General features: G+C 44.9%; 1 protein-coding gene and 1 long non-coding RNA gene across 3 annotated transcripts; one reads left to right on the plus strand and one right to left on the minus strand.

The window, feature by feature from the left end:
- Positions 1 to 13,814: 13,814 nt before the first annotated feature.
- DUSP26 (dual specificity phosphatase 26) lies at positions 13,815 to 20,393 on the plus strand. 2 transcript variants are annotated; one of them, XM_067722124.1, is made up of 4 exons: positions 13,815 to 14,118; positions 16,474 to 16,764; positions 18,245 to 18,459; positions 19,551 to 20,393. In XM_067722124.1, the coding sequence occupies exons 2-4, from the start codon at positions 16,544 to 16,546 to the stop codon at positions 19,748 to 19,750; spliced, it is 636 nt and encodes a 211-aa protein (XP_067578225.1). In that variant the 5' UTR covers positions 13,815 to 14,118; positions 16,474 to 16,543; the 3' UTR covers positions 19,751 to 20,393. The 2 variants fall into 2 exon arrangements, with proteins under 2 accessions (XP_067578225.1, XP_067578224.1); XM_067722123.1 differs by having other exon boundaries at positions 13,816 to 14,118; positions 16,477 to 16,764.
- LOC137216211 (uncharacterized) lies at positions 14,484 to 15,155 on the minus strand. The gene is made up of 2 exons (XR_010939634.1): positions 14,907 to 15,155; positions 14,484 to 14,529 (listed from the first exon to the last, which is right to left on the minus strand). It is a non-coding gene; the product is annotated as an uncharacterized lncRNA (long non-coding RNA).
- Positions 20,394 to 26,833: the final 6,440 nt, after the last annotated feature.

A 26,833-nucleotide genomic window follows, 5' to 3' on the forward strand; every position in this document is an offset into this window, starting at 1 on the left:
CACAACTAGAGAAAGCCCGCGTGCAGCAACAAAGACCCAACACAGCCATAAATAAATAAATAATATAAATAAATTTTTTTAAAAAATGATGGGTAGATAGAGCCAAGTAAAAAAGGAGGGAAAACAGGCTAAGAGATCCCAGGCTCCTACAAAGGTATGAAGATGAAAAAGAACATGGACTATTTTGGAACTTGCACATGGTTCCCTGGAACTGGTGTGCAATAGAGTGGGAAATAGGAAATGAGGTTAGACAGGGGCTGCCCTGCTGAAGAGTTTGGATTTTTTTCTAAAGCCGGTGGGGACCGATGAACCACTTTAAGCAATAGGGACAACATGAAATGTGCACTTCAAAAAGTTACTACGGGGACTTCTTTGGAGGTCCAGTAGTTAAGACTCCATGCTCCCACTGCCAGGGGCACGGGTTTGATCCCTGGTCAGGAAACTAAGATCCCGCATGGCTCGCGGTGCAGCCAGAAAACAAAAAACAAAAATCGCTACTCAGTTAGCAATGTAGAAATATATCTGAGGTTGTAGGGGATCAAAGTTTGCCACCCTAACGGGTCTCTTTGGCATGCAGATTATTTCGAGCCAAAAACAAGCAAGGCCCTGTTGACAAAAAAAGTTAATCAATCGTCGATCTAAGAAAGAAATGGGAAATTTTATTCAAGCCAACCTGAGGGTTATAACCAGGGAGACAGTCTTTCAGAAAGCTCTGAGGACTGTTTCATCCATTATATATGTTCTTGAGACAAAGGGTTATACATCAAAGGATACAATGACAGTTTACACCATCCATATTTGCATGTACAAGGGAAGAGTGGGACATTATGACCCCTTACAAGATTAAGGAGGAATGTTATCTCCTAAGGAGGTCTGGTTAATGCAGGGAGGAGGCTCCAACAGGCAGAGAAAATTTTTATGTTTACATTTTCCTTGTCTTGCCACAAAATACGAATTTTATTTCTGCAACCCAAAAGACTCAGGAATAAACTTTGACCTCTCCCCTTAGCTGCTTAAAGAATTTAAATAGAGGGACTGTTCCTGGAATAAAGCTGTCACCAGAGACATCTGCAAAGAATATGGGGAAGAGATATGGGAACATATGTATATGTATAATGGATTCACTTTGTTATAAAGCAGAAACTAACACACCATTGTAAAGCAAGTATACTCCAATAAAGATATTTAAAAAAAAAAAAAGAATATGGACCAGGTGTGATGGGGGAAACTCCTAGAGATCAGAGTCCACTCTGGGTCCCACGGTCTCTGCAGGCTCAGCAAACATTTATTTACCAAACATTTGCTTTCCATCTCCACGTGAATTGCCTTCCTCCCTTCTGAAGTCCCAAACCACTACTTCCCAACATCCTCTTTTGTCTTTAGCTGAAGATGGTATTTAAGTGGAGGGCTTAGGCCATTTTGATGAGTTACTCAGTTTTCCTGGATCTCTTCCATGGATACATGTTATTCAACTTTTGTTTGACTTTCTCCTGTTTAACTGTCTCATGTCCATTTAATTCTTAGACCAGCCAGAGCACCTAGAAGGGTAAAAGGAAGTGTCTTCCTCCCCAACAGGGTAAAGTAGAGAGCGTTAGAGCCACCTGGAGGCTCTTAGTGTGGTCCAACTAAGAACTGAGGAGGACCCAGCCACGGAGCGATGGTGATGGCAGAGAGGAGGGGTGCTTTGAAAGATTAACGCTGTGGAAGTGGCATAATTTGGTGACCTGTTGAGTCAGGTGCGGGTGGGGAAGGAACCAAGGGAGCCTGAGGAGTTTAGGTTTGAGGATTAGGGACCAAAAAGGAGCGGCACCCTAATAAGACAAGAAATAGAGCAGAAGGAGAGGGGAGAAGGAAGAAACCAGTTTGGTTTGGAGTATATCAGGTTTGAGTGCTTCTAAGATAAACACTAATTGAAGAAGCCCCTCATTAGTTTGGGCTCACTGGGCAGAGACTAATTTGAGTTAATAGAAAACTAAATTATAGACTTTATGTGAAAAGTTATGATTGTGTTTTCATTTTGTTTTGCTTTATTTTCTTATGATGATTTTTTTATTTTGTTTTTATTTTGACTCTCTCCTATTTCACCTGTCTTGCTGAATCTTCTTTTGTAAACATGTAAGAATTTTCGAATTGATTGGATTGAAATGCATATTTCCAAAATGTTTAAAGGTAGGAGAAAACTTCTTTTCCTGCATATTTCTTAAAATGTCTCTTTCTAATTGGTTACACAGTGACGGCATTCACACAGTAAAATACGGTGTAACCGTTTAAAATGGTTTATATTAAAAAATATTTAATGAATGGGGAAATAATTATGAAAATAACCCCAAGTGGAAAGCCATTTACAAAACAGTATGTACAATATGATTCTGACTTTCATAAAAATATCTGTGTATCTATACACAGGGTAAAAAATGGAAGGCAAAAGACCCAAATATTATTCAGTCTATCTCTGAGTGTTGGGATTTTGGAATGACTTTTTTTATTTTCTTATTGTGACTTCAGACATTTGCCAAATTCAAAATGATGACTATTTAATATACTAGAGCTTAAAAATTAATATTGTTTCCCACATGTTTGGTCTTATACATTTATTCTATACTTACAGTGGCAAATCTTAAAACTGAAAACAAATTCAGTTCATCAGCAGAAGTTATCTTTGGATTGTGGGAAAAAGAGTAATATATTTTCCTTCTAGTTTTTTGCATTTTTTTTCCCATGATGGAAAAGTTTATAATTAGAAACAGGTTTTAAGAGGAAACAGTTCTATTTCCTTCCTGTGTCTCACAAAAGCTTGCTGTCAGGAAAGAATTTGATGTTGGTCAGTGTGAATTTGACACTTCTCCCTCAGAGATATTTACGTTCCCATTATGTTCTCTAATTAGGAGGAAATCTTGAGTTGTATAAAGTTCAGATGTCATGGGGCTCAGCTGACCTACCTCCCCACCAGACTTTCATAAATAATGCTGTTTTGTCCTCAAAGGAGACCCGCTTTTCATGACTTGTCCTTCTCCTGCCAGGGATGAATAGTTCTGTGTCCATGGTGTTCCTTCCCATCTTGACTCTTCCCTGTTCAGTGTGAGATTCCTCGGCCGGTAAAGTCTGTTGGCTGCATGGAGCTACTGATAAGAAGCAGAGCAGCCTCCAGTGGCTGGAGAGGTGAATTCCTCCCAGGTCTCTTTTCCTGCTCCCAACCCCAAGCCCCTGCTTTTTGGTATTTTTAGTCCCAGTTCGTTTACCCCCTCCAACAAATTCCAGATTTTCCGAGGCAACCCAATCACAGGTATCCTGTCCCATGATGTCCTAATGTTACTCAGACTTTGCCTGATCACGCATTCTGATTCTTGGTTCCAACAATGTGGTCCCCGTGGATGACCTCCTTAAATGATCCCTAAACCTGCTCTTGCTTCTTTGTGCCCACTTAAATGAGAGAAGACACATACACACACACACACAGGTGAAATATATATAAAGGAATGAATGAACCAATACATTCTCTATGGGCGAGGAGTTAGTACATGATTTACGCAGGAATAATAACAATAGCTATTTGCTGAGGAGTAAGTGAAGCGCTTTATGTGCTTTATCTCATTCAATCCCCACAACCAAACAAGTCGCACTATAGATGAGCAAATTGAGATTTAGAAACTTTTTTTTTTTGATAGGAGTTTATTAGTTTATTTATTTATTTTTGCTGTATTGGGTCTTCATTTCTGTGTGAGGGCTTTCTCTAGTTGTGGCAAGCGGGAGCCACTCTTCATCACGGTGTGCGGGCCTCTCACTATCGCGGCCTCTCTTGTTGCGGAGCGCAGGCTCAGTAGTTGTGGCTCACGGGCCTAGTTGCTCCGTGGCATGTGGGATCCTCCCAGACCAGGGCCCGAACCCGTGTCCCCTGCATTGGCAGGCAGATTCTCAACCACTGCGCCACCAGGGAAGCCCTGGAAACTTTTAAGTAACTTGTCCACATCACTCAGGCAGAAAGCCAGGATTCGCACCAGGTATCTGAGGTCAAAGCCCGTGGTCTTCCTTAGTAAATATGCTCTCAGCCCTGGTGGGGTGATCGTGGAGAGGTCTGGGAAAGGCTTCCTGAGCCCCACCATTCAACTTGAAAATAACCCCTTCAATCTGCATCGCACTCTATGTGTATGTGTGCGTGTGTGTGTGTGGGGGTGTGGGTGTGGGTGTGTGTGTGTGTGTGTGGCGTCTATGAGCCCCACAATAGCCCTACGAGGTCAACAGGGCCCGGTGGAGCTATTTACCCCAAACTACAGGCCAGGAACTAAAGCTCAGTGGGATTAATGATTTGCCACAGGCAAAAAGGCCTAGAACCAACTTTCAAACACTGCATCCCTTTATTTACTCCTGCTCTCCTATGCTCTGAAAGTCCCTTCCTAGACACAAAACCTTTCATTCCATCATTAAAAAGAAGCCCTTGATGCCAGCGGAACTTGAAGGAAATGACTCATTGTGAACAGCTGAGCTCTCTAGAGAGCCAAGAACTTGTTGGCGGCCCTATCACCAATTTTCACACCTTCCTCTTTCCTTTATCCCCCTTCTTCTCCTCTGTCCCCCTCAATTCTTTTAAACCGTTTGGGATAGTCTATATACAGCTGCCTTCCAACGTCCACAATGCTGCGATAGCCACTGGGGCAAGTTCCCAAGAAGAACATACTATGTACATGAGTTATACCAACCTGGGTGCAGGGAGGAGGGAAAACTGGGTTAACATTTCTCAACAGCACAAGGGAAGACTTCCCTGGCAGTCCGGTGGTTAAGACTCTGCGCTCCCAACGCAGGGGGCGCGGGTTTGATTCCTGGGCGGGGAACTAAAATCCCACATGCTACGTTGAGCAGCCAAAAAAAACAGCACAAGGGCGGCACTGAGGTTTCTTCATTTCCTTCACCCATTCATCCAACACAATCTATTGCAAAGTGTCTTGCCTTCCTAGAAATAATAGAGCTGAATTTACCCTTTGTGTGACAACACAAGAATATCGTGATCAATCTAACAAGAGCTAATATTTATTCAAAGCTTGCCATGTGCCCAGAACTGTTCTAATTGCTTTACATACATGAAATCATACATCAATGTCAACTCATTCCCTCAAATATTTTGCAATGTTGCAAAACAGCAATGCCCAAGGGGCTATTGAAGTATGAGGGACTATTTGCCTCTATGTTTTTTAGTTCTTGGATTTTTCCCTTTTCCTGTACCTCCATTGCTTTTAAGTTATTAAATATCACCACTCTGGATTTCTGATTTGCTTCCTTTAATTTCCTACCAATTTAGAAGTATACACCAATCGTGTTGGAATTATATCCAGAGAAAGGTAAATATGCTTGATAAGGGCATAAAAGTAAAATATATTAACAATAATGCATGTGTGATACCTAGATAAAAATATACTCAATATATCTATTTCTTTCATCTTAGGCACCAGAGTCCTTATTTTTAACATTTTTTGTGGAAATAATTTCAAATTTATAGAAAACTTGCAAGAATAGTGCAAGGAATTTTTATATACACGTCACCAAGATTTCACTAACTCTAGCTGGAAGTCCCAGTGAATTCACTGGCTATAATTGCTCAAGATCACTGGTAAAGATTGTGGCCATTATAGGTGTTTAGTCAGTCATACATTTAAGCTCCCAACTTTCCGCCCCCATGGATAATTAAGATTCAGCTAAATTAATTTTTGTTACTTATTCTGAACCTGCGATCGGAAGTACAGAAAAGCCCTAAAAATATCACTGAGAGCCTCAACCTCATGTACTATAGAAGTTAACTTAAACCATTTCAGGTTGAAGAAATTAATCCTGGCTTAAAGCTACACTATTTATTTATTCATTACAAGTATGTATTGCTGGCAACATTTTGTAACAGACACACATGGCTAGAAGTCCTTTTAACCTACTTTTATGCTCTAATATGGAAGCACATCAGACCTCATAAAGGATGGAGGATACGTCGATAAAATGGAAAAAAAAAATCTCTGAATTTCTCTTCAATCTTCCCTTCTGCAGCCAAATTACAGATCATTTAAGCTTTTTTCTTCAGTGATTATATTTTCTCATCTCTGGAATCTGTGTTGCTAAAATGAATAAAGAAGATTGACAGGTAAGCATTGTGCCCTGCACACAATAGACTTCCAGTGTTTAAGCTAATGCTGAATTAAACACCGAGGGTGGGGGGGTTGTTGACCGTTATGACAAAAATGTCAAGATGATCTTCCTCATGGTGTCTCTCAACCACGCTCCCCTTCATGCAAACCAGCATTGGGCATAACTTTAAAATTTGTATTTATTCATTCATTCATTCAATATTTGGACTACCAGGCTATTTTAGGAGTATGGGATTAACAGATACAAACTACTATACCTAAAATAGATAAGCAACAAGGATTTACTATATAGCACAGGAAATTATATCCAATATCTTGTAATAACCTATAATGGAATATAATCTGCAAAAAAGTTTTAAAAATTAAAATGAAAGAAGAAAACACTATTGTTGTGCTTTGTCCCAGCTGAAAACACATAAAAATGTTTAATAAAATAGGAATATAAAATTATACTTGAAAAGTACAGTGCCATTTCTAATGTGAAGTACACACCGCCATGTATGAGGGTTCTTGTCAAAATGTTTAAAGACCCACAGCTTTTGACAGAACTCTAAGATTACAGAAAATACAGGAATAAAGGAAAAATTCAAATGACACTATGATAAAACAAGTCCAGTATGCGGGACATCCTTTAAGACAACTGGCCAGGGATGTCTCATAAGCCAATGTAATGGGGGGGAAACATGGTGTTCAAAAGGCAAAGCAACCAGATGTAATCTGTGAACCTTGATTGGGTCACTGGTTAAAAGAATAAGCTATATTGGGACTTCCTTGGCGGTCCAGTGGTTAAGACTCTGTGCTTCCACTGCAGGAGCATGGGTTTGATCCCTCATTGGGGAAGTTTCACATGCCGCGTGGTGCGACAAAAATAAATAAATATAAATAAAAATAAAATGTAGGGGCCAAGATTTTAAAAATTAAAAAAAACAGAAGTATCCACACAAAACCAGAACCCTGAGTTTTTATAACACATTTGGTCCTGGACTCAGATATGAACTGTCTTCTGAGAACAAAATCCTGAGACAGGGTTTTGGCTAAACTAAACTAAGCTACCATTCCACAGTTCAATGGGCTGAAACCCACTATCCAGAATTTTTAATAATATCCAAAGAATATTCCTTGTAACCCTATTTATGGTAAAAAGAGATTGAAACCAAAGCATATGTCCATCAGTGGAGTATTGGTTGAATATCCTATGGTATCACTACACAGGAGAATGAAGAGTATTTTTTATACTGCAAATAAATGATCTTCAAAAAACATTGTTAAGTTTAGGCAAAAATATTTTGGAGAAAAGTATAAACAGTAAGCTATCAAAGAAAAAGATGGGCAAGATCATTTTTTTCTTATACTAAACAATGAAAAATAAAGCATAATTTTTAACATCATTACACACAATGGGAAGAAGGCAAAATGGAGGAGGGAATGAGGATAGAAGCCAGACTACTTCCCTGAATGTGGTGGTTTTGAAAATAGGTCCACAAATTCTTTGATGCTCCTCCCTCCATGGGGTGGAAATTAATTCCCCTCCCATTCGGTGTAGACTGGACTTAAGTGACGCTCTTCAAAATAAATAGAATACCCCAGAGTAAGGGGATATCTCTTCCAATATTAGGTTATGAAAAGACTATGGCTTCCATTTGGGGGTCTCTCTCTCTCTCTCTCTTTCTCTCTCTCTCTCACCAGTTCCTCTATAGGAAACCACATCTTGAGGACACCCAAGCCTGTGTCAAATCACATTTCAATACTTTTCATAAAACTACAGAACATTAAGAGTGAGAAATAATCTACTTCCATATAACTTGGCCACTGAGAAGCTAAACCATCTCTTCCACACAAATTAATTCTATAATAACAAGGTGACTTTCCTTTTCATTTTCTTCATTGGCATAACTTTGCTCTCCCAGGTGACTCTTGTCAAAAACATAAAAGTTGCAAATGAACCAACCATTCCCAGAAATTTGATACATGATTGTGATACCTCCAATAGCAGAGACGATCTAGACTGATTACATGCCCGGATACTGATGGCTTCAGCTCAGGCTGAAAAATGGCTACAAGGTAGTACAATGAAAACCAAAGCAATGGACCCCACACACAGTGTCTGCACTGACATGACTTTACTATTTTGCTATCCTAATCAGCATCATTTTGCTATCCCAGGTGACTCTTGTCCAAGAAGATGAAAGTTGCAAATAACTATAGTTCATCATAGAAATTTGTCAAAAGGCCCAGCAACTGCAGAAAGGATCAACACACAGTTTACATTCCAAGACTCTAAATGCCTCATCTCAAAATCTTCACCTTGGAGCATGAGTTGCCCATTCTCCTTGCTTGACACTTGCAATACATGTTGTACTTTCCTTTATAAAAATAACAACAACAAAAATTTTCACTTTGCTGTTTCCACAAATCCTAAACTCCTCTGTCATGATAATCCAATCAAGTCCCTGCAATGAAAGACCCACCTTAAACCAGACTTGAAAGTCTCAATAGATCAGGTCTTATAGTTCCTTCTAGGAGATACTACCTGTCAAGTTAGAATTCTCCCTTACTCTAATAAGCAATAAACTCAGTTTTGTGTTACCAAGAGGCTTTTTGGGTACTAACTGGGAAGCCAGCATTCTACAAGGATAAAGAGAAAAACTTAAAGCCAACGAAGAGAAAAGGGAGATTACAATAAACTAATGATGAGAACACTGAAAAAAAAAAAGAAAAAAGACTTCTCATCAGCAAAAATAACTGCTGGAAGACAATGAAGTAATATCCTTGATGTGCTGAGGAAACATAATTGGGAACCTAAATTTCTAAAGTCAGGCAAAATATCATTTACAAGTTGAGGCAAATTGGAAATTTTTTGACATTCAAGCACTTAGAAATTTACTATTAACAGTCCCTAACAAAAAGAACTACAAAATAAGGAAAAAAAGGACCTAGAAGAGATGAACAGGATAAAGAAGCAAGAGTAGGCAAAAGAATTGTTAAAACATGCTGGTAAAGCTAGATAAATATGGCATGTGAAAAAAATTAGAATATCAATCATTTTTTGTGTGTGTTTTCAAAAGCCAGCTGTCATTCCTGGTGAAAGATAGCATATTAAAAAAAAAATTAATTCTGCTCCTTCCTGAAACCCCACAAAAATGACAGTTGAATGACTCTTTTAAAAAACATAAAACCCACCAGAATGAAAAGAACAGGAACTATTTCAGTTACAACAAAATATTGGATGCTGAAGAGCAGAAGGCAAGTCGGTTGGGGAACATTGGTGATCAATCTGATTTACACATCAGAGCAACCAAAAGGCCAAGGAACTGGCAACTCTAGGTATCTCTGGAAGATGAATTAAAAACATAGACTGCACATATGGTCACCTTATTTTTGATAAAGGAGGCAAGAATATACAACGGAGAAAAGACAGCCTCTTCAATAAGTTGTACTTGGAAAATGGGACAGCTACATGTAAAAGAATGAAGTTAGAACACTCCCTAACACCATACACAAAAATAAACTCAAAATGGATTAGAGACCTAAATGTAAGGCCAGACACTATAAAACTCTTAGAGGAAAACATAGGCAGGACACTCTATGACATAAATCACAACAAGATCCTTTTTGACACACCTCCTAGAGAGATTGAAATAAAAACAAAAATAAACAAATGGGACCTAATGAAATTTAAAAGCTTTTGTGCAACAAAGGAAACCATAAACAAGACAAAAAGACAACCCTCAGAATGGGAGAAAATATTTGCAAATGAAGAAACTGACAAAGGATTAATCTCCAAAATTTATAAGCAGCTCATGCAGCTCAATATCAAAAAACAAACAGCCTAATCCAAAATGGGCAGAAGACCAAAATAGACATTTCTCCAGAGAAGATATACAGACTGCCAACAAATACATGAAAGGATGCTCAACATCATTAATCATTAGAGAAATGCAAATCAAAACTACAATGAGGTATCACCTCACACCAGTCAGAATGGCCATCATCAAAAAATCTACAAACAATAAATGTTGGAGAGGGTGTGGAGAAAATGGAACACTCCTGCACTGTTGGTGGGAATGTAAATTGATACAGCCACTATGCAGAGCAGTATGGAGGTTCCTTGAAAAACTAAAAACAGAACTACCATATGACCCAGCAATCCCACTCCTGGGCATATACCCAGAGAAAACCATAATTCAAAAAAGAGTCATGTACCACAATGTTCATTGCAGCTCTATTTACAATAGCCAGGACATGGAAGCAACCTAAGTGTCCATCGACAGATGAATGGATAAAGAAGATGTGGCACATATACACAATGGAATATTACTCAGCCATAAAAAGAAACAAAATTGAGTTATTTGTAGTGAGGTGGATGGACCTAGAGTCTGTCATACAGAGTGAAGTAAGTCAGAGGAAAACAAATACCGTATGCTAACAGATATATATGGAATCAAAAAAAAAAAACTAGTTCTGAAGAACCTAGGGGCAGGACAGGAATAAAGACTCAGACGTAGAGAATGGACTTGAGGACACGGGGAGGGGGAAGGGTAAGCTGGGACGAAGTGAGAGAGTGGCATGGACATATATACACTACCAAATGTAAAATAGATAGCTAGTGGGAAGCAGCTGCATAGCACAGGGAGATCAGCTCAATGCTTTGTGTCCACCTAGAGGGGTGGGATAGGGAGGGTGGGAGGGAGATGCAAGAGGGAGGAGATATGGGGATATATGTAAATGTATAGCTGATTCACTTTGTTATAAAGCAGAAACTAACACATCATTATAAAGCAATTATACTCCAATAAAGATGTTTAAAAAAATAAAAATAAATAAAAACATAGACTGCATTGGAAGTCTGTTTAAATTAAATTTAATTAATTTAATTAAAATAAATTAAACTCCACAGACCTCCAATCACTGCAATCAGGCTCCTTCCCTGTAAAAATAAACCTTATTCTCTAAAGAAGTAAAACAGAGTCTTTCTTGACTGGGGCAATATCAGGGATATTTGAGTATGGTGGTATCATACGAAGAACAGAGGATGCCCAGGAAACAGGGCTTCCAGAAGCAAAGGGAATTCCCAGCATGAGAGTAAAAGGAGATCGATCCCAGGGTAACAGCTCTTCACTAGTGTTGAGAGCAACCTATCCAGATGGGGATAAGTCAGAAGGCTCCAGAAAAGACTTATGGAAACAAACGATACTGAGAAAATAACTGATATGTTTACTGACAGGAAATTTAGGCAATTGGGGAAAAGTGTGGGGCTGAATTAGTGAGACATCCATTGAAAATTAAGCAATGAAACACAAAAAAATAATTATTAACTGAAGGGAAAACAAAGTCATGTAAGAAAAAAAAGTAATCATAACAAACACGATTCAACGTGTGAATAAGGATTATATAGTTGTAATATCTTAAATACTGAATACTTACATAACAAAATTATGATATAGCTGTACATATAAAAAATGCATAGAGGGAATGTTTATATATATCTTGGAGGTATGAAATAGAAGAGAAGTAAACCCTCAGCATTCATAGTGAGAAATTAACAGATAATTCCTAAAACTGAAAAATTAAGAAATAGCAACATAAACATATTGAGAGGTACAAAAATTTTAATACCTGAAATTGTTCAATACGTTTCCTTGGGATATGGATGGAAGACAATAAGTAGAAGGTCGCTATTTTTGTATAAGTATTGCAGAATGCGTTGTTTCTTTAACTTACGTGCCTTATGTGATAGATGACTAAAACAAAGAAACTTTTTTAAAGCTGGTTTCAAAGTAGTGGATAATAATAATACAGAAAATGGGAAAGAAAGTGTTTCTGAGGGAAATTAAAATAAAAATCCTCATCTTATTCAGGGAGAGCATAAAAGTACCAATTAAATGTAGACGTTAACTTTCAAATCAACAGAGCTCAGTAACATGGATAAAGAACACTAGATAAATTCACCCAAAGAAAGAAAAGGACAAAAGAAGAAAGAGAAAGCACAACAGATAGAAAACACAAAAGAAGATGTGGAAATCATTTTTTTAAATACTAGTAAACACAATAAATATAAAAAGAGAGTCACTGATTAAAATATAGATTAATTTTTAATCTGGCTATAAACAGTTTATGAGTTACACTTAAAATAGGATTATATGTAAAGATATATTATTCCAACAAAGATAGATTTTTTTAAGTCTTAGAGAAACTGCCTATTGACTAAAAAAAATTTTTTTTAATGACAAGAATACATTTTTTAAAACCCTATGAACTGGGGCTTCCGTGGTTACATTTCAAATTTCCCAGAACGGTTTTTGTTTGTTTATTAATTTATTTTATTTTATTTATTTATTTTTGGCTGCATTGGGTCTTTGGTACTGTGCGTGGGCTTTCTCTAGTTGTGGCGAGCAGGGGCTACTCTTCGTTGCGGTGTGCAGGCTTCTCATCACAGAGGCTTCTCTTGTTGCGGCACACGGGCTCAGTAGTTGTGGCTCGCGGGCTCTAGGGCACAGGCTCAGTAGTTGCGGCGCACAGGCTTAGCTGCTCAGCGGCATGTGGGATCTTCCTGGACCAGGGCTCGAACCCATGTCCCCTGCCTTGGCAGGCGGATTCTTAGCCACTGCGCCACCAGGGAAACCCTGAAGGGTTTTTTGTTTTAAATGATGAGGATTTCATGTCTTCAGGTAAATTGCCATACCAAGAAGGCACAGGGAAAATAGAGAGGAATTGTGTTTGCTTCTCTAAGGAGGAAAAGGTTGGGTGGAGGGGGGAATTACTCTTCGACGACACCCTGTGATGGAACTGAACTGGGGATTATGTCACTTTCTCTGACTCAGATTTCAAAGCCTGATCTACCATCCCTCTGGGAATGTAGTCCATCCTGATTTCAGCTACAGTAGATACAGCCTACCCATCCTAAGCCAGGTCCAGCATGACCTCATCTTCTTCCTGGCTTCCTCCTGTCAGGCAGCTCTCCTGGAGTCCGAGTCTTCTTGGTTCTCAAAGCGTCACCTGATAACATTCATTACTGCCCCCACCTCCCCATCACACAGTGAGCTGGGCACCGGGAACCACAACACTGTCCTTGCCTTCCAAGTGTTTACAATACTGGAGCCTACAAGGTGCTTACGGTAGAAAGGCAAGTGAGGCTATATATCCCCCAAAATCAGCCCATGAATTTCTTCAGGAGTGGAGGAAAGGGAAATTCACTAGGAGCTGAGCTGCCCGAAATGGCTTTCCGGATAGAAATCCACTGTGCCTTCTCCATTGAGCGGGGGACACTTGTTCAGAAAGCCCTTAAGGACTTGAACTTCCCAGCCAGGCAGCCAGGGTGTGAAGCTCAGCTCTGGCGATGCCTAGCGTGCCCTGGGCAGATCACTTAGCCTCTCTGTGCCTCGTCGTCTCCTCCTCCCTAAAATGGGTACAATAACAATATCACCTCCGTCACAGACTTGTGGTGAGGATAAGATGAGCTAAGATATGTGAAGCACGTGGTATATAGTAAATACTGATCAGGGTTACGAACAATAGTTCTCTGTACCACGGTGTTCTCGGAGAAGGAGAAATGTACAAGTAAGTGGGAATCATCCTCGTGTCTGTGTAATTAATTAACGCTGCCTGGGGAGGAGCGTGTGTGCTCAAGACACAGTCTGGGACGACTTACATAATGTCAGCTTTAGGCAAAGTGCCTGTCATTGGCGCAGCTCCGAAAATACACATACACACTAGCATGCCTGCGAGGCGGGGCCGCAGGGGGTGCGGGCTGCGTGGCCCACGCCGCGTGTCCACTCGGGCCACCGGGTGTGAGGCTGTGTCCCTGCGTGTCGCTGACACACACGCACACTGATACCAGCCCTGCTTCGACGTGCGTGTCATGGCTTAAAAATAGATGCTAATTCATCAACCGGTCTGGCGCTGGCAGCCGAGGCGGCGGTGGCGGCAGAGTCATGGCCGTGGGGCTGTCTGAGCCGGCGATCTGCCTCCGGGACTGAGACCCGCGCCGCCTCCCGAGGTAGCGGGGCCGGGGCGGGTGGGCGAGGCGCGGGGACCGGGGCTGGGGGCCGAGGCGGGGGGAAGGGGCCTGGGAGCGAACCTGCGGGGCCCGCCTGGGCTCCCTCCCTCCGCCCTCCGCGCCAGGCTGTCTGGGCTGGCGAGGGCTGGGCGACAGCCATGAACCTGTTACAACCGCGACAGCAGAGGGAGGGAGGGGGGAGGCGGACCAGGGCCCCCAGAAGCCTGCGGATGGGGTTGGAGGGTGCCCAGGGGGGCACCCCGTGACGGAATGGGGAGAAATAGAGTCACACGGAGCTCCTGCTACACCTGGTCTGCTTCCCGCTCTCTTTGCACCGTTCAGCTTCCCACAGGCGGCAGAATCTGTTTCCAGGAAAGGTGGTTTGGGAACCAGATGGTGGGGTCTTCAGGCCTGCGGAGGAAAAGTAGATGACGGTGGTGATGATGTTGAAGCTGATAGCTGTGGTGGTGGTGACGGCTCTCGTGCTCTGTTTCTGTGCTCCTTCTGACCCGCCAGGGAAAACCACCTCTCTCCCTAAACACCCCAAGATCCCATCTCCCCTCACCAGTCCTGATCCTAAGACCTCTGCTCCTTTTGCCCTGTGAGCGCTAGATCTCTTCTGGCCCTGGGGGATGGGGGGATGGGGAGAGCTGGGCCCTTGCTGAGAGCGCGGGTGGGGAAGCGGGCTGGGGGCAGGACAAAGATGGCTTCTCACTGTGGACTTTCCCTTGAGTCCCTGGGGCAGAAGAGGACAGGGAGTGGGAGGGGGATCCTTCAGACCAGCCCACCTTTTCAGAGGGTCAGGATCACAGTGTGAGAGGAGAAGGGTGGAGGGGGAGGGGGAAAGGAGGAGGAGGAGGAGGGGTAGGAAGAGGAGGAGGAAGAGGGATAGGAGGAGGAGGAAGAGGAGGAGGAAGTGGAAGAGAAGGAGGAAGTGGAAGAGGAGGAGGAGGAAGAGGAGGAGAAGGAGGAAGGGGAGGAGGAAATGGAAGAGGAGGAGGAGGAAGAGGAGGAGGAGGAGGACGAAGAGGAGGAGAAGGAGGAAGGGGAGGAGGAGGAAGAGGAGGAGAAGGAGGAAGGGGAGGAGGAGGAAGAGGAGGAGAAGGAGGAAGGGGAGGAGGAGGAAGAGGAGAAGGAGGAAGGGGAGGAGGAGGGGGGAAGTGGAAGAGGAGGAGGAAGTGGAGGAGGAGGAGGAAGAAGGGGAGGAGAAGGAGGGGGAAGAAGGGGGGAGTGGGCGTGGCTCTTGCCCTGAAGTTCCCGGGGCAAGTCTCAAAGGCTGGCCCTTCCCAGCTCTGCAGCTCAACACATGGTCCCACTTTCAGGAGGCCCAGCTGTCCACAGAGAGTCAGAGGCACCTCCGCTAAGGCTCCTCATTAAGGACCCCATGTGCTAAGTAGGGCCACTTGAACTCCACCAGCAACACAGATGCTAATTCCAGACTCTGAGCCCCTGGGCCTGGAAGGATCCCTAATTTCTTCCCTTTCCTCCCTCCTCCTCTCCCCACCCACTCATACACACAGACACAGACACACACACACACACACACACACACAGACACACACACACACACACACACACACACACACACACGATGCTCCAGCCCTGCCTGGACCCAGAGAGATGACGTTTAATCAATGATATCTGTCTGCTGATCAAAGGAGGATGCTTTGCCTGTTGCGCACATAGGTTGGCGCTTCCCTCCATCAGCAAGTAGTTTTCAAACACCGACACTTCGCCTTTATCACTATTCCCTACTCCTCCCGTCCCCACCATAGACTTCCCAGAGCAGGCTCATCGCTGAGGCAGAGGGACGGCAGGAACGGGTTACAGCAGCCCATCCCTCTGGCACTGAGGAGGCAGGCGTGCTGTGTCACAGCCCCTGCTGCACTGTCTTCATGCTAATTCCCTCTGAATGGGTCCAAAGCCACTCCCAAGCCCCCTGCCAGCCCCCCAGCCTCTCCGCCTGCAGCCTCAGGCAGACGAGACCCAGATCCCGGCTGGCAAGGGCTCCGGCAGCGGGCCCTGCCACCCAAATACCAAATGTTTGCGTGCGTGTTTACGTCTGCGCTGGCAGCTGGGGTGGAGTGGCGGGGCAGACACCCAGCAGCCGGCAGCTCCCTCTCCCGTAAACAGGAACATGTGACTCTCCCACCTCCTTGCCCGGCAGAGCCAAAGAGCAGGGAAAAGGCGCTGCCGCAGCTCCAAGAAGACCATCCGGAGCACTTCCCGCACCAGGGGGCCAGGCTTCACCTTCGTCCCTGGAGAATCTTCTCCCCAGGGGCCAGCCCAGCTGGCAGGAAGGGAAGCAGCTGCTCCAGACTCACTCGGTGTGTCTCACATCCCTGCCTCTCCCAGCAGCAGCTACCTGGAGACTGACCCCTCATCAGCCACCCCCGTGGCTGCCACGGTTCCTGCTGCCTCTAAGATGTGCCCCGGCAACTGGCTCTGGGCCTCGGTGACATTTATGGCCCGCTTCTCCCGGAGTGGCTCGAGGTCTCCTGTTCGCACGAGAGGGGCCCTGGAAGAGATACCAGCTGTCCAGCATCCCTTCCTCAACGTCTTTGAGCTGGAGAGGCTTCTGTACACGGGCAAGACGGCCTGTAACCACGCCGACGAGGTCTGGCCGGGCCTCTACCTCGGAGACCAGTATGTACCCAGCAGACTGGGACCACAGCTGAGTGTGTGTGTGTGTGTGTGTGTGTGTGTGTGCAAAAAGAAAGCAGAAGAGTGGCAGAGAGGCGCTGAGTTGTGCTGTTGGTTCCACGTGGAGGATGGAGGGGACGGGGTGCATGGGCAGAGTGGAGGAGGGTTTGGGGAAGTTTGGACAGGATTATTGATAGACTCAACTCTGGACAGACAGACTCTGTTCAAGGAATCATATCGTTCATTTAGTAAAATGTATGATTGCGTCAGTGCTAAGGGCTGGACATGTAGATGACTCCTCTGACCTTCCACCTATTGTGCCCTGAGACAAGGCCATCACTGGGGCCGGGAACAGTGGTTAGTGAGGTGAAAGGTTGACCAAGCCAAGCCGCAGCGTGTGCAGAGGCTCACTCAGGCGCGTGGGGTCGATGGAGAGAAGGGCGTCAAAGGAAGAGGAGGCCCCACTTGTCTCTCCCAAGGGCTTTAGAGACTACGAGGAGTTTTTCACATGCCTTTTCTCTCTTAATCTTCACGACAGCCTTGTGAGGTAGGTACCACTATCCCCAGGTTACAGAGGAGGCATCGGAAGCTCAGAGAAGTTGGGACTGGCCCAAGGTCACACGGGTCGTAAGTAGCAGAGCCAGGACTTGGAGGTTCAAGTTCAGGGCTCTTTCTGCTTGAGGAGTTGGCGCTGGACAGGACGTTTGATATGATCATGTTGGCTGAGCTGAGGGGTACGGGCCACAGGAACATCTGAAGGTGACCTCCACCACAGGGTAACCATGAGCGTGGACTAACTGGCAAAACACAAGAAGATTCTGGTCATCAGAGAGAGTCTAAAGTAATGGGGGGGCGGGACTTCCCTGGGGGTCCAGTAGTTAAGACTCTGCGCTTCCACTGCAAGGGGCTCGTGTTCAACCCCTGGTGAGGGAGCTAAGATCCCATAGGCAGCCCAGCGTGGCCAAAAAATTAAGATTAAAATTAAATTTAAAAAAATGGTTAGCAGGACATTAAATGTGAGCTGGTCCAACAACCCATCCAATGTTCAGATTCGCTCTGCCACTTCCAGCCCCTATCCATTGGCTTCCTCTCTCTACTTGAATACCCTGGTGTGAAGAAAGTTCCTCTCTCCCAAGGCGCCCCAATCTTTCTCCGGCTAGATTCCACCGTTGGTAGGTACTTCCTTATATGAAGCACAAACCCTGTCAGTCCTTTTCTCGGATCAAGTAAAGTCCTTCTGTCTCAGAGCATTCTTTCAATATGTTATCACGGCTGTTGTTTGCCCATCTCTCAGTCTCCTCTCCTCAAGGCGAAATCTCCCCAGGACTCCCCACCTTTGCTCCAGGTTGAGACAGTGGCTCATTGCCTATCTCGGGTCCTCAGGAAGTGAGGTGGAGTCCTGGAGACAACGACGTTGGCCGGGCAGAGGTCGGGGCCCCACCGCCCAGCTCCGCGCCCCCCTAACCTCCACTCCTCAATGCAGGGAAATAGCCAACAACCACCGGGAGCTCCGTCGCCTGGGCATCAGCCACGTCCTCAACGCCTCTCACAGCAGGTGGCGAGGGACACCCGAGGCCTACGTGGGGCTGGGCATCCGCTACCTGGGTGTTGAGGCCCACGACTCGCCAGCCTTCGATATGAGCGTCCACTTCCAGGCGGCCGCCGACTTCATCCACCGGGCACTGAGCCAGCCGGGAGGTAGGAGGGGAGCAAGGAGGAGGGAAGGACCAACAGACAATGGGTTAGAGAACAGCCCAGGGGTCTGGGTGTGGAGAGAGAGAGAGACTTGAATGATGTGATAAAATGCTCAGGAAAGGAAACTATTCCTCAACCATCTTTTCAAAGCAGTCCATAAAAAGAAGGAAATAATCCCAAATGTTGAGAGAGTGGAGAGTTGCACCTGGGTGGTGAGATTATGGGCGATATATTTTTCAATTGTTGGCTTCTTTTTTTTTTTGGCGGTACGCGGGCCTCTCACTGTTGTGGACTCTCCCGTTGCAGAGCACAGGCTCTGGATGCGCAGCCTCAGTGGCCATGGCTCACGGGCCCAGCCGCTCCGCGGCATGTGGGATCTTCCCAGACCGGGGCACAAACCCGTGTCCCCTGCATCGGCAGGCGGACTCTCAACCACTGCGCCACCAGGGAAGCCCTGTTGGCTTCTTTATATGTTTCTATACTTTCTAATGATTTCTACCTTGAACCTGTCTTGCTTTAGTGATCAGGGAAAAAAAAAAAAAATATATATATATATATATATATATATATATATATATATATATATAAAATATATTGGGACTTCCCTGGCAGTCCAGTTGTTAAGACTCCACACTTCCAATGCAGGGGGTGTGGGTTTGATCCCTCGTCAGGGAACTAAGATCCCACATGCCAAAGAACGTGGCCAAAAAAAAATTTTTTTTAATTTTTAATAGGAAAAAACTGTATTAATCATCCACCCCAAAGTGACTGGGAGATTGAGGAGGGTTTTCCATGGAGGCACTCAGCACACAGGAGGAAGCCCAGCTCAGTGCAAAGCTCAGTGCTGCGTTAGCGATGAGCCTCTCCCTCGGAGCCCCTTTTGGGCTTATGGACGCTGCGCTGCTGCAGGCTCTCCACCTCACCCCGTCCAGGCTCCCCCCTTGGCCAGGACCTGGGCTCTTACCGTCAGCAGTCTGTGCGTCCATGCACCTCTGCTTACCTGTCTACCTCCCCACCTGTCCGCGGGGCCCTCTCCCCGGCCTCCTCCAGCCCGCAGCGAGGTCCCCAGCCATGTCTCGTGTCTGTGTTCACAGGGAGGATCCTGGTGCACTGTGCCGTGGGCGTGAGCCGCTCGGCCACCCTGGTGCTGGCCTACCTCATGCTGTACCACAGCCTCACCCTTGTGGAGGCCATCAAAAAAGTCAAGGACCACCGAGGCATCATCCCCAACAGGGGCTTCTTGAGGCAGCTCCTGGCCCTGGACCGCAGGCTGCGGAAGCGACTGGAGGCGTGAGGGGGCAGAGGGAGGGAGGGAGGTCAGGCCAGGCCTGTGGGTCCCTGGATCCCAGCTGGAGAGTGGAGGCCCAGGGGGCAGGTTGGAGGCGGCCCAGCGAACCCATTCTCTCCTGAGAGGGCTGGGACGTGGCCCCAGGCCACAGCTGCTGTCTATGGAGGGGGGATGGGGTGAGGCTGGGCAGTGTGACAGTCACCCAGGAGGGAGCTGGCCAGGGAAGGAGGCAGGTAGGCTGCAGGTAGAAGACAGTCCTGGATCCCAGCCAGGGGTGTCCCGGCGATTCACAGCCCCTCTTTGTGCTCAAGTGCTCCCCTTGTCCGCGTATCAGAACAAAAGGACCAGCTCTGCCCTGTACCTCTGCCAGGAATCAGGGATGCGGCGAACACAAACGTGATGGTGTCGAGTTGTGTGGAGGTGGTAGCTCAGGGACAGACGGTGAAGAGAGGGTGTGAAAAGCTAAGGGAGAAACCCACAGACTTGTTACTCCAAACCCGGGAAGAAGAGGCGTGGGAGGCTTGGCACGGCACCCACGGGTGCTGGTCGTGGCCCAGAACTGCAGAGGTGCATGACTGGGAGCCTACAGATAATCCCTCGCTTACTGGATCCAAGTGTCTCCAGGAAAAATAAAAATGGTGAATACGAAGCAAGCCTCTTGAATTACTGACAGCTTGTACGAGGTCGGAACCTGTCCCCTGAGAACAGTTCCTGACTCCCTCCTAGGGTCGGTCATAAGCCCTCACTGGTCTTCACATCTCCACCAGTTCCTAAGGGAGGTTTCTCCCCAGTCCAATTTCACACTCCTGGGGCAATGGATATCTTGAATTTATTTCCATTTATGTCCACACGGGGGAAGCAGAGGACCAAAAAATTCAGATTTGCAAACTGTGTTAGGACTCAGCGCACACCCTGCATCTCCCAAGCTTAAAATAGGTCTCTTTACAAGCTCAGGTGTGTAAGAAATATAACTTATTTTCCAAAAGTCAACCTGATTTCTATATCAAGTCCCCCATGCTAGGAGGAGAGCAGAATATTCATCTTAAATCAATCCCAGCCCTAAATCCCACATTCATGGGTTTGGGTTTTGCCTGGTACCAAGAAACTGGAGGGGAGGGGAGGAGAGGTGATGTGGTCGCATCCTCTTCTAATCTTTCCAAGTTTTCCTCTGAGGAGTGTAACATAATCTCCTTAGTAAATTTAGTAAAAAGATAAACTCAACCACCAGAGAGAATAGTATGTATGATCTTACATCCCAACTGTCAAACAGCCAGCCACCACATCCCTCTTTTTGAAAAGGGTGTGTTGGACTTCCCTGGCAGTCCAGTAGTTAAGACTCCCCACTTCCACTGCAGGGGGCACGGGTTCTAACCCCGCCCGGGGAACTGAGATCCTGCATGTTGCGGGGTACAGCCAAATAAATAAAATAAATAAAACAAAAGAGGTATGTTCCCAGAACAGAATATCCGCATGAGTGGGAGAAGGGGATGGGATGTAAGAGGAAGTGAAAAATACAGGGGAAAAAAAATCACTTAATATATGTAAAGTGTATATTCTACCCCAAAGTACAGAAATTCAGAATCTCAAAGCCAGAAGTCACCTTCACAGATTAACGATTTCCACTCTCCACCAGGACATAAATAAATCGTCTTTTCAATAAATCACTTGACGATAGTTATCAAGCATTAATTTGTTTGGCCATCTTTTTTTTTTAATATATTTACTTATTTATTTATTTTTGGCTGCATTGGGTCTTCGTTGCTGCGCACGGGCTTTCTCTAGTTGTGGTGAGCAGGGGCTACTCTTCATTGTGGTGTGTGGGCTTCTCATTGCGGTGGCTTCTCTTGTTGCAGAGCACGGGCTCCAGGTGTGTGGGCTTCAGTAGCTGTGGCGCATGGGCTCAGCTGCTCTGCAGCATGTGGGATCATCCCGGACCAGGGCTCGAACCCATGTCCCCTGCATTGGCAGGTGGATTCTTAACCACTACACCACCAGGGAAGTCCCTGCTTGGCCATCTTTGATGGTCGGGAATCACTGCATAACTCCCACACACAGTATTAGAAAGCTCTAATATTACACTTGCATCCTGTGATCACGTTACAGTGGTGGTGAGATGAGGCCGAAAGATCTGACGGCCTAGGATCCCTGGCCCTGGCACATATCCATCAGGGCACTGGCAATGGTCACTTTACCTCTCTCCCCCTGGTTACATGCAATAGTCTGTCTACTTCCGCAGGGTTGCTGTGGGCATTTAATTGGTTATGCAATGGAAAGTTCTGAGCACACTCAGTACTTAATGTGTTCTTTATCTTGCTACATCTCTCATGGCAGCCCTTCCCATGGTTTGAAGCCAGCTCTTGTGACTCTCCTGTGTCCCCTCACTTTAAGCCTAATAGCTATGCTTGTCTCTACGAGTCCGAATTTGTCATATTTCAAGTTTCCTCCCCAGCCTTGCCAGTATTGGTACCCTTTCTAACTGTGGCAACCAAAATTAGAACTGGTCTCAATGTTTCAGGCAAGACTTGATCTGTTGGCTGGGACCTCACATTTTTATTATCATCGAGAGACAATTTTATATAAGGGAAAGAGTGAGGGCTTCGCTATGAATGTTGATTCTATTGGGTTGGCCAAAAGTGCCTTCGGTTTTTAACTAAAAATAAAAGACCCATTTTTCATTTTTACCAAGAACTTTATTGAACAACGTATTCACGCTTTAGTTTCACTACCTTCTGCAATTTTTCAGGCAACTTCATAATTCCATCTTCCCAAAACTTCTTATCTTTTTGAGCAAAGAACTGTTCCAAGTGCCTTTTATGGAAATTTTTTCCATTAAGAGATTTTTGTAAAGACCGAAGTAAATGGAGATGCGAAGGTGCAATGTGTGGTCAGTACAGCGGATGAATCAGAACTTCCCAGCCAAACTGTAACAGTTTTTGCCTGGTCATCAAAGAAACACACAGTCTTGCATTATCCTGATGGAAGATTATGTGTTTTCTGTTGACTAATTCTGGACGCTTTTCAAGTGCCTAATTCAAGTGCTGCTTTCAGTTGGTCTAATTGGGAGCAGTACTTGTTGGAATTAATCGCTTGGTTTTCCGGGAGGAGCTCATAATAGAGGACTCCCTTCCAATCCCACCATAGACACAACATCACCTTTTTTGGATGAAGACCAGCCTTTGGTGTGGTTGGTGGTGGTTCATTTTGCCTGCCCCGATGATCTCTTCCATTCCACATTATTATACAGTATCCACTTTTCATCGCCCATCACAATTTGTTTTAAAAACGGAATGTTTCATTACGTTTCAGTAGAGAATCGCACGAGGAAATAGGGTCAAGAAGGTTTTTTTCCCACTTAACTTACGTGGAACCCAAACATCAAAGCAATTCATATAACCAAGCTGGTGTAAATGATTTTCAATGCTTGATTTGGATATTATGAGTATGTTGGCTATCTCCTGCGTGGTATAACATTGATCGTTCTCAGTGAAGGTCTCAATTTGATCGCTGTCAACTTCAGCTGGTCTACCTGACCGTGGAGCATCAACCAGCGAGAAATGTCCAGCACGAAACTTCACCAACCACTTTCGATACATTCGATCAATCACAGCACCTTCTCCATACACCGCACAAATCTTTTTTTGCATTTCGGTTGCGTTTTTAGCTTTCTTGAAATAATAAAGCATAATGTGCCCAAAATGTTGCCTTTTTTCTTCCATCTTCAATATTAAAATGGCTACACAAAAATTCACCAATTTTGATAAGTCTTTTATTGAATGTACACTGATACGACAACTGTCACGATACAATCTAACAAAATTGTTTTGAATGAAGTTAAAGACAAACTAAGTGCTATTAGAGCCATCTTACGGAAAAAACCGAACGAACCTTTTGGCCAACCTGACAGTTAGATTGCATTGATTTCCTGTCAGAACCATAGGCAACTTATGTATAACTAAAAAGAACCCAGAAATAACTTAGGCTCTTAGAAGGACTGACTATAGCTATGATCTGACCAATGTAGGCTACAACAGAGCTGTCACCTCCTTTTTCCTAGTAAGTATATCACTACTAATATAACCCACAGCCTCAGACCTATTTTTGTAGTCTGAATATGCCTCGGCTAAATCCCTCAGACTTCTTGCAAACTGAATAACTTGAGAACTTAATTCTAACTTCTAGTACAGATGTATAGCTACCAAAATCTATCTGACCAAAGAACAGCTTTCCAGATTATCCTCATAGAGCAGATCATTCATATATATATATATATACATTTATTATTATTTAACAAAGCCATATTATGGCTCTGCCCTGGCACTCTTCTGTTTTTACAGATATTAAGTCATTTAATCCTCATTTAAAACCCTGTGAAGTGGTGTCACTGTCATTGCTTAGAAACAGGGAAACTGAGGTTAAGAAATGTTCCCAAAGACACACAAATAGCAAGCGGAGGAGCTCAGATTCAAACATGGGAGCTCTGGCTCCAGAATCTGTGTGTGTAGCCATCACGCTGCTGCGCATCCCTCCACCTCCACCATTTCAGGGTGTGTGTGTGTCTTGGGGGTCAAGGGAGAGAAGGAAAGAGCACAGCCTGGTGATCACACAGATGGAATCAGTCCTCCTACCCTCCAAGGGGAATGAGGGTGACACCTGTCACAGGTGGGTCTCGCTCCCACCTTCCAAAACCGGCATTAAAAGTCCAGACTCCTGGGACTTCCCTGGTGGCACAGTGGATAAGACTCCATGCTCCCAATGCAGGGGGCTCGGGTTCGATCCCTGGTCAGGGAACTAGATCCTACATGCATGCTGCAACTAAGAGTTCGCATGCCACAACTAAGGAGCCCACTGCCACAACTAAGACCCAGTGCAACCAAATAAATAAATTTTTTTTTTAAAAAAAAGATGCTTAAAAAAAAAGCCTTCCTCCTGCATCTAGTTCTTGGGCAGTGGACCAGTTGGACCCAAGCCAAGGACTTGAAAATGAACAAGAATAAATATTCTCTTGTTAGCTGCAGCCCCTGTGCTTCCAGCCGGCTAAGCCTCATGCTCCTGGGGAGCTGCAACTCAAGTCCGTCTCATCATCCTCTCTGCCTGCCTGCCCTGGTCTCCTGATGTTGACTCAAACCCTCCGGCAGGCCCCAGGGCCTTTGACAACTCCGGGGAGAGGGAGGAATGTTAGCCCAGTCCTTCACCCTGTAACTCATCCCAGCTGAGAAATTCCACAGGGAGCGACAGCAAAGAGAAAACTGCTGCTCCTGGGCCCCAAGGTAGCAGATGGAGCCAGAAGCCAGACAGACAGCTACGAATATCGCTGGCTGGAGGGGGCTCCACACGCACCCAAGGGCCATCGCTCCACACAGACCCCTTAGAAAAGGGAACCCTGGTGCACTGTGGGTGGGAATGTAAAGTGGTACCGCCACCATGGAAAACAGTGTGGAGGTTCCTCAAAAAACTAAAAGTAGAACTACACATGATCCAGCAATCCCAATCCTGGGTATTTATCCGAAAATACGAAAAAAGGAATTCAAAAAGACACGTGCACCCCAGTGTTCATAGCAGCATTATTTACAATAGCCAGGATATAGAAGCAACCTAAGTGTCCATCCACAGAGGAATGGACAAAGAAGATGTGGCACGTATATACAATGGAATATTACTCAGCCATGAAAAAGAATGAAATTTGCAACAGCATAGATGGACTTGGAGGGTATTCTGCTAAGTGAAATAAGTCAGACAGAGAAAGACTAATACTGTGTGATATCACTTATATGTGGAATCTAAAAAATGAAACATAAAAAATAAATAAATTAAATAAATACAAAATGAAACAAACTAGTGAACAGAACAAAACACAAACAGACTCACAGATATAGAGAACAAATTAGTGGTTACCAGTGGGGAGAGGGAACAGGGAGGGACAAGGTAAGGGTAGGGGATTAAGAGGTACAAACTACTATATATAAAATAAATAAGCTACAAGGATATATTGTATAGCACAGGGAATATAGCCAATATTTTATTATAACTATAAATGGAATATAACCTTTAAAAATTATGAATCCCTGTGTTGTACACCTGAAACATATAATATGGTAAATCAATTTTAAAAAAGAAAACACAGGGAAAAAAGAAACATCCCTTAAGGAAAAGGAAGCCTGAACAGAGAAAGAGTGGACCAGGTTATGAGGAAAGATAAACCCTGTTTGTCGTAGGTTTCTGTCCTCAGAACTTTTGTGGCAGATAAAGGAAGGAGCAAAAGATCGAAAAGTTTAGGGAAGAGCCCTGTTCATTCCCTAAACCCCAGAACCTGTGAACATGTTACCTCACGTGACAAAGGGGATTTTGCAGATGTGATGAAAACTGCAAGCTCTCAGTGAGGAGATTTCACTGGATTATCCAATGGGCCCAGTCACATGAGTCCTTAAAAGCAGAGAACATATGCAAACTGGGGTGAGAGATTTGATGTGAGGACTGGTACCCACTGCTGCCTTTGAAGATAAGGATACGAGCCATGAGGTAAGGAATGTGGGCACTCTAGAAGCTGGAAAAGGCAAGCAAATGGATTCTCTCCTAGACCCTCCGGAGAGGAAGGCAGCCTCGCTGACCGAGCTTGACTTTAGCTCAGCCAAACTGATGTCAGACTTCTGATCTAACAAAACTGTAAGATAATACATTTCCATTGTTCAAGCCATTAAGTTCGTGGTGATTTGTTACAACAGCAATAGGAAACTGATCAAAGCCCCTTGACATGCCATGAACACTGGTTTAAAATGTCAGAACTAATCTTTACCTTCGTTTTAAAAATTGAGAACTAGGGCTTCCCTGGTGGCGCAGTGGTTGGGAGTCCACCTGCCGACGCAGGGGACACGGGTTCATGCCCCGGTCTGGGAAGATCCCACATGCCGTGGAGCGACTGGGCCCGTGAGCCTAGGCCGCTGAGCCTGCGCGTCCGGAGCCTGTGCTCCACAACGGGAGAGGCCACAATAGTGAGAGGCCCGCGTACCGCAAAAAAAAAAAGAAAAGGAACTCTCTTCCCCCTAGGTAACTTTCCCTATGGCAGTCTGTATTCTTGAGAATTCTGAGGATAAC

The sequence above is a fragment of the Pseudorca crassidens genome, chromosome 21, assembly GCF_039906515.1.
Source record: "Pseudorca crassidens isolate mPseCra1 chromosome 21, mPseCra1.hap1, whole genome shotgun sequence".
Classification (NCBI taxonomy): Eukaryota; Metazoa; Chordata; class Mammalia; order Artiodactyla; family Delphinidae; genus Pseudorca; species Pseudorca crassidens.

What these genes read in the sequence shown, in the direction of transcription:
- DUSP26 (XM_067722124.1), top strand. Translation starts at nt 16,544, where the DNA reads ATGTGCCCCGGCAACTGGCTCTGGGCCTCGGTGACATTTATGGCCCGC. An exon ending in GGCCTCTACCTCGGAGACCA is followed by an intron (nt 16,765 to 18,244) that starts GTATGTACCCAG and finishes TCCTCAATGCAG; the next exon opens with GGAAATAGCCAACAACCACC. An exon ending in GGCACTGAGCCAGCCGGGAG is followed by an intron (nt 18,460 to 19,550) that starts GTAGGAGGGGAG and finishes CTGTGTTCACAG; the next exon opens with GGAGGATCCTGGTGCACTGT.